General features: G+C 40.3%; 1 protein-coding gene across 11 annotated transcripts in view; it reads right to left on the reverse strand.

The window, feature by feature from the left end:
• ADAMTSL1 (ADAMTS like 1) overlaps nucleotides 1-21,968 on the reverse strand; it is a 936,448-nt gene that overhangs the window by 291,547 nt on the left and 622,933 nt on the right. For all 11 annotated transcript variants that reach the window (XR_002097365.1, XR_002097366.1, XM_019517531.1 and 8 more), the window contains one exon: nucleotides 1,348-1,474. Coding sequence is in view for 9 of the 11 variants with exons in the window: in XM_019517531.1 (XP_019373076.1) it covers nucleotides 1,348-1,474 (127 nt within the window). In the remaining 2 variants the exon portion in view is untranslated. The remainder of the gene's footprint in view (nucleotides 1-1,347; nucleotides 1,475-21,968) is intronic.

Raw genomic sequence — 21,968 nt, forward strand, 5'->3', positions numbered from 1 at the left:
GGTGCCAGGAGTTCTCGAAGATCCATGACAGGGGCTGAGCTATGATGCTTGCCAGCAACTTGAGTACCCTCAGGTGTAAACTGTCAGGGTCAGCTGACTTGAAGGTGTCCAGCCTCTCAAGGTGTTCCTTCACCGGGTCAGCATTGATGGACGGTAAGGAAATACCTTCACCCAGGCATTCCCATCCTGTAATGGGACTGGTGAAAAACCAACACAAAGTACCCATGTAGCAAGTTGGCTTTTTCTTGGGCATCGGTTGTCAGTTGTCCCATCTGGCTTAGCAGGGGTCTAATATTGCCCTTGCTTTTCCTCTGGCTCCCCACATATCTAAAAAAGGACTTTTAATTGTCCTTGATACTTGTAGCTAGTTGGAGTTCAGTCACAGCCTTGGCTTTCCTGGTTTTCTCCCTGCAGGTCCAGACCAGTGCAGAATATTCCTCCTTGTAGGTCTTTCTTTTTAGATGCAGGAGGTCTGCTGGTTCCTGGTAGAGCCAAGGGGGCTGCTGTGCCTTTTTGCTGCCTTTCCTCTGATATCCAACAGAAATCTACAAATGTACACACACATATACAACCTCCCAGTAGAAATTACAGCGTTACTTGAAACTTTAAGGTCATGTACCATACAGCATTTAACCCCCACCCCGCAACAATTCTAAAGATGCTAAAATCCTAAATAAAAAGAATTCTAAAAATGCAGACTTGGTTTATTCAGTGGACAAAGTAGTGGAAGAGAAAAGCAGGTGCACAGTAGGACAAATATGCTCCCATAGGAGTGAACTCTGAGGTACTATACCTAGTCTGCAGTATAAGCCACACTATATAGCTATATCTTTCCACAGAAAGCTCTGAGGTAGAACTATATCTCAGAAAGACATCATCATTCCTTCCCCACATTCCCTTTGCTCTGCTTAGGAGGAAGTTAGTTTACCCCTTCTAAGGATGCTGTATCTTCCAGACTAGGTGCCTTCCCATGTAAGCTGCCTAGCAAATGGAGTGGGTAGGGGCAAGTTTCCTCCTATTCCTTACCCACTGATTTGAGAGGGGGAGTGCTGGGCAACAGCTCCTTGCTCTTCCACTCTCTTCTCATTTGGGGCCAGAGGCACAGTATGAATAGCTCTAACTCAGCCAACCAAGATAGTGAGGAGAGGTGGCTTTAGTTTGCCTTACTCCCCCATATGGCTAAACAAAGACCAGAGTCTGTCTGTTCTTCCAGATGATTGTGAATTTTTCTGTAAGGGGAGTAAAATGATGCTTTCCCTGCCTACTTGGTCCTCTGACACATTAACATCATCCCTTCCAGTTAGCAATGCTTGTTGTACCCCTTTGAGGTGAAAGTCAATAGCTTACATTTATTTGCTGAGAGTTGAGATTTATATTGGCCTCGAACCAGCCGGCAGGTGGACCCATCACCATTGCAGACCCCACAGTTATCTTCCTTGACAGTGCTTCCCAACTGGTGATCACAGCCAACAATCTGACAAGAAAGAAAGATGTGCAGTTCAGCTTGAGCACCTACTGACTGCTGGATCCATCCCTGCAACTAATTACTGCCAGATTTCTCTCACATTATCTCCAGGGGGCTATAACGTGTGTTAGCAATGAAAGACCCTAAATGAATCTGGCTGGCAGTATAAACTCAAACTCATGAGCTATAGAGCAAACAAGCGTCTACTAAATGGCTTTTGCAGTTCATATGGAGAGGAAAGCATATTTGGTTTTGTAAATGCTTCCTGGTAAGAGTATTATCAGAGTCATCTTTTAAAATTTTCAGAGAGAAATTTACATCGTAGAGTTACAGAGATGCACACATACAATAAAGAGCAGTATTGATAACTAAGAAACTCTCTGGGGTTCCAGTAAAGTCTTACTTCCTATGCATTTGGGGAAAAAATACACATGGTTTTAATGCTATTTGACAATAATCCCATTTCACACAATCAAAGGCTGTGTTTAAATAACATTAAGGTTCTGATAATGGAGGTGAAACACTGGTTTAAGGAAAGGTCGAGGGGTTAGGCATCCTACTCCCAATTCTGCGTGTATTTGGGCAAATCATTTGGATCAAAATTTTTTAAACCTGAGTAAATAAAGTAGGCACCTAAATTCATACTGAAACTCTTAAGAAATGTACAGGGCTTAATGAACTCAATGGGATTTATAGTTATTTAAGCCAGTTGTGAAACTGACCTTTCCATCTGGACTGATCCATGGCCTCAAATTATAGATTTCACTCAACACTGATGGAAATCCAAGAAATTGAACACATCCATTCAGAATTATATATTTCACATGCTAAGTAAAAGCTAAAAGGCTTTCTAGCATGCTGGCTTGCAAAGCAAGTAGTGGAAAAGGTTTGTTATAAAAATCCTTATATAGATTTCTGATAGGGACTGTAGGCCAAATATATAAGACACATAAACAGGGTGAATTTTGAATACAGTGTTAACTTTTTAACTCAGAATTTTCATGCTTCTGTGAGCGTAAGTTAAACAGTGGAGTGCCAAATTCTAGGTAGTGATTATAACAGGTGCAGCTGTAAACACAAATAAGTATCAGCTGGGCTCATAAAAAAACCTACATGTGCAAAATGGACAACTGTTTGTGTAAATGGGTTATGAGACATGTCTTCCTGACTTACTTGTATATATCCTTGTTTGTGGGCACTACTGCGAAATTATGCTGGTGCAAGATTGTGACCATATTTTTGCAGTCTCTCCCTTTATAGCCTTATTATCATAAGGATAATTTAATATTAAATATTTGGCAGTTTAATTTTTCTTTTTACTGAAGAATTCTTCAGAAGTAATAAAATATTATGTTCATATAATAATACCTTCAGGGGATAACATTTTTCATAACTTTTCATTTTGTAGGTTAAAAACAATTGGATAAATTCAGTTGTGATTGAAGCAGATAAAGTGTCTTTCACTTTATCCACTTTGATCATGTCTAAATTGAGCCTGATCTAATGTATTTGTGTATTAGCCATAGTGACCTGTTATCATTTCATGAGAGCCATAGACTTAATGTGTATATGGTTCAAAATGTTTAGTATGTACAAAAACTGACAAGAAAAAAAGAGACCATTTAGCCTACAAAATCATGTCAGATGAAGGTTAAACTAGAGAGTTTAAAAGTTAGGACTCACTTGGTTTCAACTACCCATTTAAAGCATCTGAACACAGATTATGAATGCTCCTCAAATCCTAAATGAGAACATTCCTGTGGAGATTTGATACGCTTCAGCTCATGCTCATATCTTAAGTTGATTTACCTTAATTTTCCTGAGTATTCTGAGGTAAGTCAGTCCTATATAGAGAACTTGAATGTCACAAAACAATATAGACACAATATCAGAGATTCAGATAACTTTATTTAAACCTGAATTATAGCCAACATATACATGCCAGGCAAAAGAATCCCATTGTCAAAAGAACTACTGACATTTCCCCTTAGTATATCCTAAGACTCCTATTTCAGAATGAAATCCAAATCAAAATGTGCCTAATGACACCTCATATTGGAAAGCACATGTGAATTCCTTGGGGATGAAAGGTGCCTCACATAAAATTGAAGTGTTATCCATTCCATTTCAACACCATTGTTTACCAGCATGAGCCTTCATAATTTTTGTGACTCACCAACAGTCATATTGTTTTGAGATGAAGTCTCATTGTATCTTATTTATAAATTGAGCAATGTCAGGCCAGGTTACTACTTGTACAGGAGATAACCATGCAAAAGCCTAGGTATTTTAGATTACAAGTTGGGTCTTTACTTGTATATATGTGGAAGTCAGCCTAAAAATAATACAGTGAAACCTGTCTAAGACAGAATCAACAGAACCAGGAAAAAATTGGCTTTAACTGTTTTCCATTTTCTAGAGGAAGTTTCATAGCCCCTCTGCTCAGTGGTCTCGGCTGTTTAGCCCCTCTGCTCTGCTTGGTGCTCATTCAGACACACATACAGGGCAACTGCTTTCCGTGATTAGAGAGTGATTCTACAAATTGGCCTTCACCACTCATTTCCACATTAGTTTCCAGCTTATACAGATTAATGTACATATTTTCCCACAAGGCAGGCCAGAAGTGTAGACATTTTTCTAGCCTGAGCAGATTTCCAACTTTTACAGGTTCCATCTGAGACAGATTTCACTGTATTGTGTTCCTGATAAGCAAGGGAGGATGAGACAGTTCCTCTATGAGGATAATCATTCTCCCTCCACTAAGAGGGAGGGTCTACATCTGACAGAGTTTGAGCGATGGCCTGCCACTGCAACATTATTTTCATCTCCCTAAGTTGTTCTGTGAGAATTGGGGTCAGAAAGAAGATGGATATTGCTCCTGTACATGGCACAGTACTCACAGGGAACTGACCGGGAATGTAGTGCTTACTTAGCGTTATCTCTTTTATTATTCAGCTCCATGATGTGAACCACGCACAGAGAAGAGGTCTGGTGCAGTGGCCATAAGCAAAGCGCACAGGTATGCTACTTCCACAGAAACAGTCCTGTTATGGCTGAGGGACAGGGCTTCTGTGGAGATAGATCTGCCAAGAATTTCCCACCAAATACATGTCAAGGGAGATATAGTCCAGAGACCAAGAAGTTTGGTCCACTGGGGTAATGGTGAAGTGAAGCTCTCATTGATGATCTACAGCTCTCAGTGAGGCACTGTGGCAGCTCAGGCAGAGAGATGAATGTTGACCCAACCTGAAACAAAATATTGACATTTTTTATTGGGGGGGGGAGAGTTGGTGGGGGATGAGAACACATTTCACTCAGTGAACAGGTTTTGGAAGGTCTTTCTTCCATCATAATTTGGGACAAGAACAAATGCTGAAATATAGGAATTTCCTGTGGGAAAGAAATTCTATTTCTCAATCAAGCCTAGTGCTGACCATCTCAGATTTCAGGATCATATTGGGGTTGAGAGAGATGAAATCTTTGGAATTTCTTAGAGTTGGAATTCTTAGAGTATCTGAACCCTTATGTATGCTGGGGACAACCCATGCTCTGCAATATGCTAGAACATGAAATATCAGTAGCAGCAATCATTCCATTCACTGATAGTCTGAACCAACATCCACGGAATTCAATGAATTTGATTCAAACTCATCACTTCGATGGGGTTTGGATCAGGCTCTTACTTTTTTTTTTCAATAGGCATTTCCATGGTATTCATTGCATTACAGTTTCTCATACTATTTGTTTTGGATATATTTTGTCAATTCCTGAAAACATCTCAGACACCACATAGAATAAGTCACCTTGCATGCTGTACCAAGTTGGGGAATGCGCAAGTTAGATCACCATTTAAAAGGCCATAATTTGCATAGTAGATGTTAGACACATTCAGTTCTTCAGTATCACCCACTAATAGTGTACACCCTGAAGTAAGCTGACTTTTTATTTTTCTTATGGGCTTAGTGAAGGAAAAAAAAGACTTTATCAAAAAGCCAGAGTAATTCCAACTAATCCTTAGTTGGCTCGGACTGTTTTTTTCTCTGGCATGCAATGGTTCAGCTCAGAGGTAAAGATTCCATATTACATTTTAGGCTGAAGTCCCACATTTTGTGTTGAGTTTGATTCCTTCCCATCACCCCACTTTACTGAACTGACAGCAAGTGAGCCAATGGAACAGACAACTGGGATACTTCTGACATTTAGACACACGCATAATTTTTTTTACAAGACAGTGCATGAGAAAAGAAGGCCATGAAGCTAACAGAACAAGCAGCTTGCTTATAGCGATCAGACTGAAGGTCTGACAATGAGTTGGACCTGAGTGTGCATTTGCATGTGCTCCCCTAGGGGATGTGAAATATGGAAAGATATTTTCATAAACATTTCTAGGCAGCATTGAGAAATCCTGGGCAGGAAATAATATAACAAAAGCAAGCTTGCAAATCTAGCCAATTATAAATAAATCTCTGTTTTCCAAAAGACCTGTTTTTAACACAAAGACAAGATTACAGAATACACTAACAGGTGGTTACAAATCCTGGTCTTGCATTAACTATCATAATTCAGCTGAAATCAGTGGAAGATCTGCCCCCTAGCTTTAATTTGGACCTTAACACTGTTTTGAACTCAAGCTGAAGCACTGGTGTTCCCTTGAACGTTAGTCTGGGTATGAAAAAGGATTAAGTTTCAGGCTATACCACGAATTGGGACCATATTTGCACTTGAGTTACAGGGTCACTACATCCTTGCATTTTGAATGTACAGTGCTGGTATTCTGCACTTGCAGTACTACAGTGTCCTCCATTCTTTTAAATACAGCCTTTCTTTGGACTTTAAATGGTAAATTCTTTAGGGCAGTTCTTCCTAACTTGAGATCCTAGGCACTAGTGCAATTCAAATCATAAATAAAAGGAATAATGTACAATGACTGAGTTAAAAACACTGGTGACCACTAGCTACACTAGTAAAAGTATACCCTATGATAAGAGCAATTTGTATGGTATGTTGGGACCAGAGCCAGGTGCTATTTGCAATTGTTCAGTAAATGTAAACAGATTTCCATTTATGGAAGCTTTGCCAATTGTTCTAACTATTTATCCAAGTATCTAATATCCACAGTTCAATACTGGAACTTTGTGGTTAGCTAAATCACTCATTTGGTATTGTTTCTGTTCCCTGACTGGATTCTCTCTCCTTCAAAAGACGATGAAGTCTGGCTTAACTAACTGGGACTCTGATTCTTAAAAAAATGATTGGGGGTAGAGGGGGTGGGAGGAGGGGAGGAAGAAAGAAAAAGAAAGGTGAGAACAGAAAATAAATAGGGCTAGGGAATTTGGAAAAATGTAAAACCTTTCCCTTTTGTCTTTATAATATATGCAAAAATATGGACCAGAGATTTTTGCATACTTGGATTCCTTCCAGATCAAAAAAAAGTGAAAGAGAAACACACACTTTGAAGCAAGATCCAGTGGCTTTATGGTAGATGCTGTTTCTTTTTATACCTTCACAGAAAGTAAGGGCATCTGGTTATAGTGTCACAGTCGTTTTTGCTCAGGGACCACTGCTAGTTTGCGAAGGGCTTACACACCTGTCTCTTTCCTGTCTGAATAGTAACCTAATGCCAAGGCTCTGACAGGAGTATTTGAGGAACTATTGTGTTAAAGTCATATTCCTATCTATAAACAATTATACTGTGCATATCTGCCAAAGTGTATAGATTATACTCACTGGGCTCCAGTTTCTGTCTCTTGGCCACTCATCATCATTCACCACAAATTATCATTCCAAAAAGTAATTGGGCATATATGTTTAGGCTCCGTTTTGAAAGCACAAGGTTATACATGCATTTGTGTGTCTCATCTCTGCTCACCAGCAGCTTGGGGTTGGGGAACTGCTGAAGTATTGCTAAAATATGTGTAGCAATATTAATCTTCAGGTGTGCATACATAAATATTTCCCAGTATTTTCATCATGAATATTCTGGCAACCTAATTTTTGCTTATACAAATATCCACAGAAAGTGAATAAACAGGGTTGCAAATACCTTTGAGGCAGATCTTCAGATTTTAGTATGTGAAGAAACATTTGGGAGTACTTTCTGCAGCATGTGCCCAACAATACAGCAGAAAGGGAGGAACTGTGATTCATTTCCTTCTAGTGAAGCAAGATGAGACATTTTATCGAGTTTTGATTTGAGAGGTCAAATGGACCTGTGTACTAATCAAAGGTCTTGGGAATATTTTGGTGAGAATGAGAGAAGAATCTTTCTGCAGAACCTTTGTCATGTGATTTATTACTGGTGACTGCAGGCAAGAAGGAAGGAACCTTGCAGGATGCATCTGCAAGGACAACTAGAAATATATAAAAGTTAGCACATTTTCCACAGAATTTATTGTGAGAAAAACACAGAACTCCATGTAATCATTTTTACATTTTTTAAAAGTGAATTGCCTTTTAGTTAAGCTGGAGTATTTCCCTCCTTCTTCCCTGAGGTGTTATTACCATGTTTTCCAACATGCACTTCCCCCACCTCAAAAATACAAAACAAAAACCCCAGCTGCTGGAAATTGAGGTGTGCATTACTGGTGAGGAGATATAGTAACAGCAGTTTCCCCTGCTTATGCTTTAGTTGGGCAAAAGAAGCTGAACAAAGAACTGCCTTGGTCCTTAGCTGCTGGTATTCAATTACTTACTACACAACCATTTTTGTTCATTCTGCCTTTCAAAACCAAGATATGAAGCTTATTTTAGGGCATGTTGTATGTGAGAAAATACAGTATTAATTCTTTGCATTATTGTAGCACCCAGGAGCCCACGCCACATACCAGGAATTGATTGTACCAGGCACTGTACAAACACAGAACAAAAAGACTGTCCCCCTCTTGGGGGACTTTACACACATCTTTTTATAATCATTATCATTATTATTACTAGACCATGACTTTTGTGGGACTCCAACCAAATGCAGGGATTCACCTGTTCAGAGTCAGTTATGGCATCAAAACCCAAAAGAAAAAAAATCCAGCAAATATTGTTATTGTGGTTAAAAGAATTCAGTAGAAATTCTCAAGTGTTTCTATATCCTTTCTTATAATCTCCTCTGTATACAGCAGCTCTGCATTTACCAAGCAAGCCCTAGATTTTAAAAGAAGATTTATAGTTAAGTCAAAGCCATGGCTATGGGAAAAAGATAAATGGAGGGGAAAAAAGCAGAGTAATCCACTTTACGTGGAAAAAAATGTTGTTTTTTCAGGTTGTTTTATTACTAGCTGCATAGCGTTTGCCTACCCACTAGAGTTAGTGTATTTAGAAGGGCACAAGGATCTAGGGACAAAGAGCCATACCTAGTTAGCTCTCTGGTTGTAAAGAAAGCCTTGAATTTCCACATTCTTTAAGAAGTACAATTTAAAGATGAAACTGCCTATAAGCAGGGAATGAGAGAAAAACCTACACTGGAAGAAAGAAAGGCTTCTATCATATTTATTAACTCTTTTATTCAGTCATCTCATTCACCTTTTTTCTTCCTTTTGCTATCGTTTGCTTCATGAATCTACACTTCATTAGAGTAAAAACAAGACTCTAGCTTCCCCCTGTCCCAGTTAGTGAAACCAAGCATTACTTGCTAGGGCTTGTGTTGATAAGTGAGAAGAATGTGAATAACTTTTTATTAAAAGAGCAGCTCTGCCATAGTAGATGATTATGAAAATATTTATTTATATCCTGTCTAGAAATACTACCAGTCACTTGGATATTTAACTCATTCAGCTGTTTGAGGGGGAAAAAGTTGCTAGGTTTTCCAGAGGAAATTAAAAATTTTCCAGCAGGAGATACAAGAATGATCTAACAGGAGCCAACATAAGAAAATACAGTGCCACAAGACAGTCAAGGCAGCTTGGCTCCAACACCCTGAGAACAATGTGCCTTGAGAAGCTGAAAGTAAATTAAATGAAGTCTGCCCTCTGGTCTTCCAGATTGTTAAGAACTAAATTGTGAGAGCATTTAATTTGTCCTTGTTTCACTTGACATTGACTGTGATTCTTTGTCAGCGGTGATGACTTCATGGCATATTTGGTTATCACCACTCAGCCTTCCTTTCTGTTGGACATATATGCTTTCTGTTCAAATACAGGGCTCTTTTGTTGAGTTACAGTCCTCTGCCCGGATGATAATGTGGGTCTTGCTGGAGTGTACTACAACTGACAGAAAGCACTTCAGTGTAGGCATTCTGATGTTTCAGTCAAGCAATCTGTACTCTTGAGGAACAAACTGTATCCATAGTTCCAATGCTTGAAAGAAATTCTAGTTCATTAAGCCATTAATAAAATTCTCCATGCTGTAATGTTAAGAAACAGTATCCCACTCTAACCCTCAGGCTGTAAGAGAATGAGTACACAGGGAAGGTGAAGACAGAGACAGGTCTTTTAATGGTCAATGAACCCTATGTTGCATATTTCAAATAAAAGAGATTTGCTGTTGGTGTCAATGAGAGCTTGATCAAGGTCTCTTTCTCTCTTTCTTTTGGAAATTCTTAAAACTGCTGCTCATCAAAGACATGTCAGCACAGATGTTAAGCCTGAGCCACTACAGAATATGGGCGGCAATCAGTACACACTTCAGGTTTTCACCACAGAAAATAAACCTCCTGTGCATCATGTTCTGACCAACTTTTTCCAAACTAGAAGAGGGTGAGAGGAACACACTCTGCCCCTGACTTCAACATCAGCACCCTGGGAAAACATGTGGAGCCAATATCCCTCATGAGTCTCTAAATTATTTCTGATTTTGAGGAGGATCTTTACAACACTTAATATTGTAAAACCTTTCCTTTAATGAAAGGAGGCTTGACGTGTCCTTTGGGGCTCTGGCAGCCAACAGATGACTTGCTCAGATTAATACATTGTATTTATTCTACTGAGAGGTATGAGTACATTGTGTTCTACAGTACTTGCAACCACTGTTGGCTCAGAATAGGAGAAGTAAGCTCAGGGCCTTGGAGCACAGGGGAAAACTAATGACTTCAACTCAGATTCTTCCATATAAGAGGCCCATAACTTCTCTACTATTTCTAAAACTGCTTTCTTCCAGCTACCCGATGCCACATGTATGTTGTTAGCTGGCACCATAATGTCTATGTAAGCATATGGTCATGATTCATCAGAACATCAGTCACATCCTCAGCTTTGCTACTTTACGAACTGTGCTGAAAGTGCACTGCACTCAGGAAAACCATTTTTTTTCATAATAGAACAATGATCTGCAATAAGAAAGCCAAAATTCAAGCTACTTTTTAGAGGTCTAAGAAATGTGAGTAGAGCAATGTAGCCTGGAGTTCTAATGTAGTCTAGATGTTCAAATGTCATTAATGATTATGGGTGCTCAGTGCTTTCTGAAAATGAAGCCCCTTAATAATGCCTCCAGTTGGGCACACAAAAATCAAAGCACAAGAAATCAATAGTTATTCTGTGAAAATGAAATCCTTGGACTCCCACACATACTTCCATCATAAGCAGTGTGTTAGAATATTGAGCAAAGGTCAAACTGATTAAAGACAAATCCCGTCAAAAATGTCTCCTAAATGTTCAGGAAAGGTAGTCTTCCTGCTGCCTCCATATTGCAGAAATGAGCAGGTTGCAAACGTCAAAGTTGCCATTTATGAGGGAAAATTCAACTGCCATTAAGGAGCTGAGGCGGATGAATTATGGGAGACTGAGACATATAACTAACTGCACTTTGTTTTCAATACTTCTATTTTAACTTGGCTCCTGCACTACTTCTGCCAGAACCTTGAGAAAAGAAAAAGTATCAACAGTAAAAGTGGGTACAAGAGAGAGAAGTCCCTAAAAATGAACAGACACTAACAACAGCCCAAATCCTGCCTTGTAGAGAATTGAGAAAACAGAGAGTATTTATTTCCACTTCACTATCACAGGGCACAAGATAACAATCACTCTTGAACCTCTGATATTCATGCCATGGGAATAAAAAGAAACAACCAAAGGATGATTATCTTTGGGTTCAGTTACGCTGAAACTTAAGTTTTGGTTAGTGTTCAAGGGATATACAATATGCAGAATTAATGATTGGGAATATAGAGACCAGAAATGACCACCACACTGTGCCAGCAAGTAATAGTTCCTTGTGTTTAACAGCGCATTGATGGAGCAAACGGCATATGACAGTATTGGCTACAATCCAATTTGTGATTTTGCAGTGTGGGAACAAGAGGGGACATTCCCTGGGCTAGGCAATTACACTCCTTTCCCTGTCTCCAGTCCCCAACTTTCAAGTTGGCTTGAGGACATGGGGGAGAGGTGAAGAGAGGTAAGGCTCTGAGCAAAGTACTCTTGATATTAGCAGCACTCCCACCTACCTCAGCTGAGAGCCAGCTAACTGCTGCTGTTCACTCTGCAACTTGCCAGGCTCAGCCCATATGGAGAGGCAAAGGGCAGGGAACAATTGAAAGAAAGCTCCATTCCCACTTTTTAAGTGCTTGCTAAGTTTGCAACTTAAATGCCATTCTTTTAATTGTTTTTGAAAAACGTAGTATGCAATTATATTGTGCTAATCACCATAATATCCAGACACCATTTGCAAGCATTTTTTAAGCTTTAGTGTTATCTTGATTAGTAATATTTTCTTTGCTGACAAGGAAGCAGAACAACACTGATGAAAAAGAACCTCTATACAGGACAGCAATGTAGGAAAAAAAGAAACTGTTCATCCCTGTACTGAGAAATATCCAAGCAGAATATATGTACATGCTACAAACTGAAGATGGATAAGTAATGCCACATGATCACCTGTGATTGGTCAAATAGAGTCAGTAGGAGTCTTGTGCTATTGTTTCTGAACATCCAGTGCCAATACAATCAGTGCTCCCTCCATTCTGTCTCCCTTTTCTCGTATATACATACACACACAAGCAAGCAAAGATAACAATATGGCAAAAGGGAAAAATACCATTCCATCAAAAAAGAAATCATGACATAGAAAGGACTGCAGAACAAGAGAATCAGAGTGAAGTATGTGAAAATGAAGAGGAGAAGCCTGGACACTTCAATACTCCTATAAAATTATGGACATCAATGTTCATTAAAATGTTTTTCTATCATCTCCTAAAACATTCCTATTTTATCCTTCAGCCAGTATCCTTACAAAGAAGCTATTTTTTTCCTGTATTGAAACCAATATTTTAATACTGATGGATCTGTAATCTACTGTATATATTGTGATATAATAACAATAACTGTGATGAGATGACTGTGGATGTGGGGGGTCATACCTTCACTTTAGCAAGGCTTTCAATATTGTCTCCCACAACATTCTCACAAGCAAGCTAAGGAAATATGAGTTAAATGAATGGACTGTAAGGTGGATAGAAAATTGGCTGGTTCATCAGGCTCAACGTGTAGTAATCGATGGCTCTATATCTAGTTGGCGGCTGGTATCAAGTGGAGTGCCTCAGGGGTTGGTCCTAGGCTGGTTTTGTTCAATACCTTCATTAATGAACTGGAAGATGGGATGGAGTGCATCCTCAACAAGTCTATGGATGACACTGAGCTGGGGGGACTAGTAGCTATGATGGAGGAAAGGGCAAGAGTTCAGAGAGACCTAGACAGATTGGGAGATTGGACCAAAAGAAATCTCATGAGGTTCAATAAGGAAAAGTACAACATCCTGCACTTTGGATGGACCAATTCTATGTACTGGTATAGACAAGGGACTGACTGGCTAAGCAGCAGCTCTCCAGAAAAGAACCAGGAGGTTCCAGTGGGTAATACACTGAATAGGAACCAACAGTGCTCTTGTTGTAAAGAAGGCTTACAGCATACTAGTCTGCACTGTAGGAGTGTTGTCAGCAGATTGAGGGAAGTGAGTTATTCCCTTCTATTTAGCACTGGTGAAGCCACATCTGGAGTACTGTGTTCAGTTTTGGGTCTTCCACTACAGAACGGATGTGGACAAATCGGAGAGAATCCAGAGGAGGGAAACAAAAATGGTTAGAGAATTGGGAAACATGACTTCTGAGGAGAGGTTGAGGGAACTGGACTTATTAAGCTTGGAGAGAGAAGACTGAGGGGGGATTTAATAGCAGCCTTTAACTGCCTGAGGGTTTGTTACAAAAAGGATGGAGCTACGCTGTTGTCAGGGGTGGCAGATAACAGAACAAGGAACAATGGTCTCAAGTCGCAGCAAGGAAAGTTTAGGTTAGATATTAGGAAAGCCTCTCTCACTAGGAGGGTAGTAAAGCACTGAAACAGGCTACCCAAAGATGTTGTGGAATCTCCATCCTTGGAGGTTTTAAGACCCAGCTTGGTATAGCCTTGGCTAGGATGATCTAGTTGGAGGTGGTCCTGCTTTGAACAGGCAAAGCCTCGACTGGGATGAGATAGTTGGAAATAGTCCTACTTTGAACAGGCAGTTGGACTAGATGACTACCTGAGGTCCCTTCTGACCCTAATTTTCTATGATCCAAATACGGTAACCCAGGGCTATTCACCGCTTTTATTTTTTTATAAGTTCTCAAATTCAAGTAAATTAAGTTATAGTACTTCATGCCAAATACATTTTATATATGAACAAAAGCACAGGATAGAATTGCACGTAGCTTGACACCTTCCTCACTATATCCAGTTCAGTTGGTACCTTATATTGAACTGGACTAAGCACGGTTTAGAGAATCTAGCCGAATTTTATGGTGCTGGTCAAAATCTATTCCAGTATCTGCTATAGAAAATAGCATGTATTTGTATTATTCGAGATCATAACCACATTAAACATTGCACCAGTTTAGATATTGTATGAGTAGTTCTATCAAGAACAGTTTAATGCACTGACATATATTTTACATTTAAATTTGAGAGGGATCAGGCAGTGGTTTGTGAGCGCATTTCACTCTTACACTGAGAGCAGGGAAGTGGAATGTAAGCAACAGACTTGGAAGGGGAAGAAACAAAACCCATATCTCTATCCACTCCTTACAGCCGTCTCCTTACAGCACTGTTTGAAGCCTCTAGCTGGAACTGGGAGGCTCTTCAGACTTCCAGTGTAATTTGGCTTTTTGATCTATAATATGTGCCAAAAGCTGCCACCGTTTATACTGGTAACTGAGGTATATAAAGTCATTTCGCTGACTTGAACACTAATGGGCCTGATTGTTTTCATCAAGAGGAGGTTTGTCAACTGCTGGACAATTGGAGATGATGGCTGAATTGCTCCAGACTTTCAGCAGTGTCAACGAAGGTAGAACTTGGTCTCATATATCTTGATTCTTTTCAGTATTACAAAATCAAGCAGCTGTCTGCCTGCATGTATATGCAGCTGTCCAACTGAATTCTTCCACATCAAAAGCATGTACCTCATCAGACCTGTGTGTCTGCATGCACACCAGCACATCTCTAAAAAGGAGCACTATGCCAAGATGTTGCAGTTCTCTATTTTCTGCAAATGCCTCGAGACTTGTTTCAAAGGTATCAGTAACAGCTTCCTGAATCCTGATGGAATAATTCACATGCTTGTGCACCTTGAGATGTTTAGGCAACAGGGAGTTGTCTAGCCACACTTGTTTTCAAAGGCTGCCCCTTTAAGCCCCAAATGCTGTAAGCTTCAAAATGGGGCTTCACTGTGTTTTTTCACAGTGACAATTATCAAAACTGATTGTCCAGAGCTGCAGTAAAACATCTGAAATAAAACCTCAAATCACACAGTACACATCTCTTTTTGGCTTTCACTGCCAATTCAGAAATGCAAGTAAGTTAACCAAAAAGATCATTAGGGCCCAGATGTTAGGCAGCACATCATTGTAAGAGGGGATGGAAATGCACCAAAGCAGGGAGTTCACACTAAGCTTTCAGAGAGCTCATGGAAGTCCTTTCATTTCATTTCTAGAGAGTCAGGACTCTTCAGGTTGGAGCTGAAGTGAGAGACATATGAATAAGATAGGGATGTCAGAGGTAAAGAGCAGTAGTTTTAGATGGGCAGAGCAAGTAAACTGCTCATCCCATATGGTATATTAAATTGGTCCATTCAGGTAACTTCAATAGAGTCATGCTGGTTTGCATCAGCTGAGGGTATGGCCCCAGATGTTGTTGGGACATGTTTCTTTACTAGTTGTCCATAGAGAGGTCTGAAGCTATGTTAATCTGAAATCAGACAGAAGGCAAGGCAGGGTAACACTTTAAAGAAGATATACATTTTCATAGGCAACAGCCTATATCTGAGATCAAGTAGGCTGCTGTCTATGAAAGCATATGTTAATGAATTAGTTAATCTTTAAAGTGTTACCTTGCCCTGCCTTCTTCTAGTTAATTTCATGGAAGTCCCCATTCTGATCTGACATCACAAATCTTAATTATTAACATTATCATGCCAAGTTATTTAGATTAATTCACAGATTACAGTGGAATCTGATGAACCACACCACGAGCACTTCTACATCTTCAAGCTCTTGGACTGTCAACCATGCACCTTAATGTCCTCACCACCCCAGCTCCCAGATGAGATTGTGAAGGAAGGGAGAACTCAATAAACAGGCAGCCGCTTGTTTAGATAAAGGGAAAATGTCCCATAAGTTACAATGGGGATGACAGATAAGAACAAAATCCACAACGTAAGGAAACATACTGAATGGATGCAGAAAGGATGGGGAAAGGTAGTGGTGGCTGATATATGGAGAATACAAATATGACACTACATTGTGGAATAAAACACTGTAGATTACAACTGAAGAACATCTCAATTCTCTATTCAAAGAGTATAATAATGTGATATATGTTACATCATAGTGTATGTACATCTATAAAATACATTGCATTTATTATGCAGTGCAGATTTACTGAACAGCAAATGGAAACCAGATTTTAGCTGGGTCTTCAAGGTATTAAAAAGGACAAAAAGTACAGGAAATTCCACCTGGAGAGCCTCACATGGTGCCTTTGGGCACTCAGGCTTGGAGACAGAAACTATGGAGGAGATAGAGCATGAGACCTATGAACTCTGCCAGTGCTGAGGACCTGTAGGAAAAGGAAGCTACAGAAATTAGACTGAATGGTTATTAAAAACAACATTTTGCTTGCAAAACAGTCTATCTATTTCAATTTGCTAGAAGATTTAGTAGAGTAGTGATTCTCAGTCAAGGTGTTGTGCAAGATCCCTTCAAGGGTGATGCCGGGTCTCATATACCATTAGTACTGTTAGGTGTGCAAACACCTACACATTATTCATAAGACAAATTCAGAGATTTCAAGTACGAATGCATAGTGTTAAAAACATTCTGACCAGTTGCATATTTTTGAGTTTCTTGCAACAGAAGAACTGCTATATTATTTTGCTGTAGTCAAAAAATGAATGAAAGCTAAGAGCTGGAATTTTTGAAAGGGTGCCCTGAGTCTAAAATGGTTGAGCCACTGTACTACAGTTTGCTAGGGCTGAAAGAAATAATAGGAAGAAAAATATTCTGCTGTTCTTTTTGGTTTCTTTCAGAATTTGACAGCAATTTTTATTCTTTTTCCTGAGACATTCATACAACAAGGAAGGAAAAACTACTTTATAATCTATTAAATTGTATTTTTAAACCACAAACTGGATAGGAAGGGGCATGGAAAGCAGGTGTAAGACTTGAAACTCTTTTAAATTAACTTTTAAAAAACAAACAAGCAAAAAAGATTTTGATTTGATGGTGTACCCTTTAAGGAAGCTGTGATGTTAGGTGTGAGCTGCATAAAACAGAGTGAAAAAATAAGTGTTTTATCACATGCTCAGAGTAGCTGGCTCCCTCTCTGTTGTTGCTGGTGCTGCTGCTGATGATTGAAGTGTGATGAAAAATGACAAACATGATTTCAAACAAAAGGGTAACTTCATATACTATAAGAGGGGCAGAATTAAATAACAAAGAGCCCTGTTATACAGCTAAACCATTCAGCATCCAAACAAGAAGTTCCACATATATTCAAATTTTTATTATTTTTCTTTGTTTTCTTTTTTTTGCTACAGAATATGTTTTTTTAAAGATAGATGAACTATTCCATGTCAAATTACTTTATTAGGGCCTACGTATTTCTACTGTCACGAAACTTTGACCCTTTAAAAGGAGACTAAGAAGCTAAAGTAACTCTGTCATCATGTCTCCAGCTAATAGTACTATTTCTGAAAGCAATTAGGACCTTTGTTTTCTACCTCAGTTCATATGCAAAATGTCATAGATCATTAGTGAATCAGAGGAGTGAAGGTACCAATGATATCTGCACAAAGTCAGAGGGCCAGTATCTCATCTTAGTTACTCTAGTGTAATTGAGAATTGCTGCTGGAAGTGAATGTAGAACATGGCTCTGATACCTGGAAATTAAATGGATGCTGACTGATGGATTTTGATGGGGGGATTCTAACCACTTCACGGGAAATCATCTTCCTCTCACAAAGCCCAGGAAATGGACTTTGAATAGAAAGAGATGGAATTAGAAAGAAAATGGACAGTTTTAAATTGGCCCCATCCTTCTTCCTTGGGCTATAGTTGGCCCCCTTTATTGTATAGATAATTTCTAATGTAAAAGCTAAGGTCCTGATTCAGTACCCATCGTATTTTCTCATATAAAGCATATATCTTTCCTCCCAAAATTAGGGTGAGTATATTAAGCAGAGAAGCTGATTTTCTGGCCAGAGTAGAAGCACCCTGCTTTGATTCTGGCTGCACAGTGCAGCAGCTGTTTTATTACTAATCAGGTAGCTGAGGGAGTCAATTGACTTAATAGCTCATTGTTCTTCATTTCAGAGATGTTAACATCTCTCCTTTTTTAGTAGTCTTGATGTTTAGTGGTCCAGTCATGAAACTAATCTTTCTTAGGACAACATTGGTGTCTACTAGCTACTTTGGCTCTCTCTCCTCCTTGGAGCCTTGGAGACTCTCACTAGCTCTTTTCAGAATCATAGATCCACCTGTGGAAGCCAGTTTTCAGCAAGTTAGGGTTTCAGAAGCTAGTAAAGGAGGTGAGTCAGGGGAAGATTAGGCTCTTGACATCATTGCATATTAAATTTAGGTGGCTCTTAACTCCTGGATTGTCCACACATTAACACCTGAAACTAGTTTTAAGCACACTTTTAGGTGGCTTAAAGTTATGGTACTCCAGGGCAAGTTTATCTCTGTTACCCAGCTCATGTTCCATTAATGCAGCAGTGGCCAAATGCAGCTTGCAGCCAAATTGGCCTGCCAATTGATTGTATCCAGCACTCGGCATGAGGCTGAGCCCTGCCTACTTGTATCCGGGGCAGCCTGCACTGCACTCCTACCTGCACCCACCCCATGCCCACTGCTGCATCACCCTGACCCTGGTCAATGTGCACAGCTTCCTGGTTCACTCTAGCTGGTCTAAGCTATGCTGCACATGGTGCCCACGCTGGGAAATAAGCTGCACATTGAGCTTGCTCATTGTGCTCACAGGTGCTGCATGCAGTGCAGGTCCTGGACTGGCTGGAGCAGTCACAACAGGTGTTGTAGCCTGGCCAGAGTATGCACCATATGTGGCACAGTGCCTATGCCAGCCAATCTGGGATCAGCACCCATGCCTCTGGTTGGACTGCATCAGATGCTGTCCATTCTGGCTACTGTGAGATCCACCCTGCATGCACCTGCTTCTGTGGCACAGTCCTTGAGCAGTTGGGGTGGATGCATGTGTGTGGTGCATGGGGCTCATTCAGCACATAACATACCTGTTGTGGAGCCAGGCAGAGCAGGGATTGGGGGGTCGGGGGCTGGCAGGGAGAGGAGTCATGCTGGGCAGGAATCGGGGGGGCTGGGGGAGTGGGCAGGGCTGGCGGAGGTCCCCCCCATGGTCCCCTCCCCACTCCTCCAGCCCCCCTGATCCCCACCTCACCAGCATTGGAGCCCTGGTGCTGAACACGCGGCCTCGCAGGTCGCACGTTTCAGCACCAGGGTGAGGGGCCAATCACAGAGATGCTCTGGCAGCCAGAGCTTCTCCCTGGAGGACCCAGCCTCTGGTTGCCCTGCATTTTTTTTTGCTCCATTTTTTTTAAACCCCTGGAGGAGTCTACTTTTCTCCCTGTGCTGCAAACTTGCAGCTCAGGGAACATTTTTTTGTTTCCTCACGTGCCTCTTGCCCTGCCTTAAAGGGGTTTGAGGCAGGGCAAGAGGGACATGTACACTTGTCTGGATGTGCCCTATGACAGCATTCACAGGACCCTTTCAGTGAAGAACCAATCAAATCAAATGGTACCCTGGCTGACTGTAAACCTTTTACTAATTCATCACAGCACTTAAAGAGTGTTTTTCTTTCACTTGCATTTTGTTGTGATTATAGTACAGTATAGTAAGGCTAACAGCGTACTGGGCTGCATTAGTAGGAGTGTTGCCAGCCGATCAAGAGAAGTAAATATTCCAAACTATTCTGCACTATAAGGCTACAACTATGTCCAGTTTTGGGCACCCCAATATAGAAAGGATGTGAACAAGTCAGAGACAATCCAGTGGAGAGCAACGAAAATAGTTTGGTGGCTGCGGCACAACTTATGAGGAGAGGCTGAGGGAACTGGGCTTATTAGGCTGCAGAAGAGAAGACCGAGAGGTGATTTGATAGCAGCCTTTAACAACCTGAATGGTGGATCCAAAGAGGATGAAGCTAGACTGTTTTCAGTGGTGACAGATGACAGAACAAGGAGCAATGGTCTCAAGTTGCAGCAAGGGAGGTGTAAGTTGGATATTAAGAAAAAACGCTTTCACTAGGAGGGTGGTGAAACACCAAAACAGGTTAGCTAGAAAGGTGGTAGAATCTCCATCCTTGGAGATTTTTAAGGCCTGACTTGACAAAGCCCTGACTGGGAAGATCTAGATAGGGATGGTCCTGTTTTGAGCAGGGGGTTGGACTAGATGACCTCCTGAGGTCCCTTCCAATCCTAATTTTCTATGATGCTACAATTCCAGTATGAATAATTTGGAAAAAGTGTCTCTGCCTCCATCATAAAGTGATACTTGTGCCTGCAATCAACTTGTTAATAAATGTATAGTCACTGCAGAAACAACAAGGACCTCAGGATAAAATTACAGTTATAAACTTTGGAGGATGTATTTTTATCTGTATTTATGGGAAGTCTACATCTCTGCGGAACTGCAGGTGTCTGCTGTGGTGTCTTGACTGATGCAAGTGTGAAACAATCTCAGATGAAGATTTCATTGAGCTTTCCTTTGAGCTCAGGATGTTAATTGCTCCATAGATATTACTCTCACAACGGCTCACCATTTTGAATATACCTCAGATTGAAGACAGTTCTTCTTTAATGTATAATATTAACTTTGAGAGTTTACATGCCTTCTCTGAATACACCTGTTTACATCTGAGAACCCAACAGGATTTCCCAATCTAAAGCTGCTTCAGTCCTAATTTTAATAGGCGTTCAAAATTTTAATCCTAACTTTAATTCCATTTTTTTGTCCATCTCTAATTCTCTCTCTAATCATCTCTAATTTTAGCCTATCATAAAACAAAAGAGCAACCACAATTGGTCAGATGCAGGGAGTACTGTGAGAAAAGAAGCCCTGAGTTGCCCTAAAGGTAAAAGATAAAGAAATGTCAATATGAATTAATTGTGAGGTATTAAGTACATACATTTGTATTTTTGCTACCTTCAGAAATGATGCCATATATACAGGATTCCAGTAAAGTGAGGAAAAATTTGCAATAGTAATATGTATGGTTAAAATAATAGATCTTGGAAAAGATTTATCATATTATGTCTGAATGTAAATTGCTATTAGGCTTATACACAAGTCAAACTTCTAAAGAAAGTATCAGTCTAGCTAACGTTTCTCGGTCAAATGCAGCTGTTCTATATAATACAGAAATATAAAATGGTATCTAAGTATAAGAATCAGAGTTCACAGCAGAAATGTTGCCTCTTCTCTCCATTTTTCCAGGAACAAACAGGGCTACATGAAAGTGAATGTATTTGTTTTAGTGGTGAGTATTGTTTACAAACATCCTTCCTTAGAGATTTTCTCAAAAAGGTGCATCTTGCATTTGGATCTAGGCACACATCATGTTGAATCAGAGAACACTCTGCTCCCTGTTGTCAGTGAAAATTATTAGATTTGTGTGCTGCCAATACAGAAGAGTCAATCCTGACATGTGCAGACAGCCTAGGCCGCATGTCCTCTGCTCGACCCCTGGGCCTGTCAGTCATCCATGACCTACTTTTCAGCTTTGCACATGCTCAGTTGCCCACAAAACCTGACCAGGCGCATGCTCAGTCTTTCTGCAGCATGACATAATCTGACTAGAAATTTCTTTGTAGGATAAGATCTGATTGGCCACTAAATTTGTATAAAGACCTGTGAGCCCCCACCAAGGGGTGGGAGTTGGTGGAGTGTTGGTGGTGGATTAGTGGTGTTTAGTTGTTGGAGGTGTGAGCGTTCGTTGGTCTTGTGAGTGAGGGAGAGCTGCTCGATCTGTTGGCAGAGGCTGCTATCAGCAGGGACTGCCCGACAGAGAGAGATTGGGAT

The sequence above is a fragment of the Gavialis gangeticus genome, unplaced genomic scaffold (assembly GCF_001723915.1).
Source record: "Gavialis gangeticus isolate Ggan-Ray unplaced genomic scaffold, GavGan_comp1, whole genome shotgun sequence".
Classification (NCBI taxonomy): Eukaryota; Metazoa; Chordata; order Crocodylia; family Gavialidae; genus Gavialis; species Gavialis gangeticus.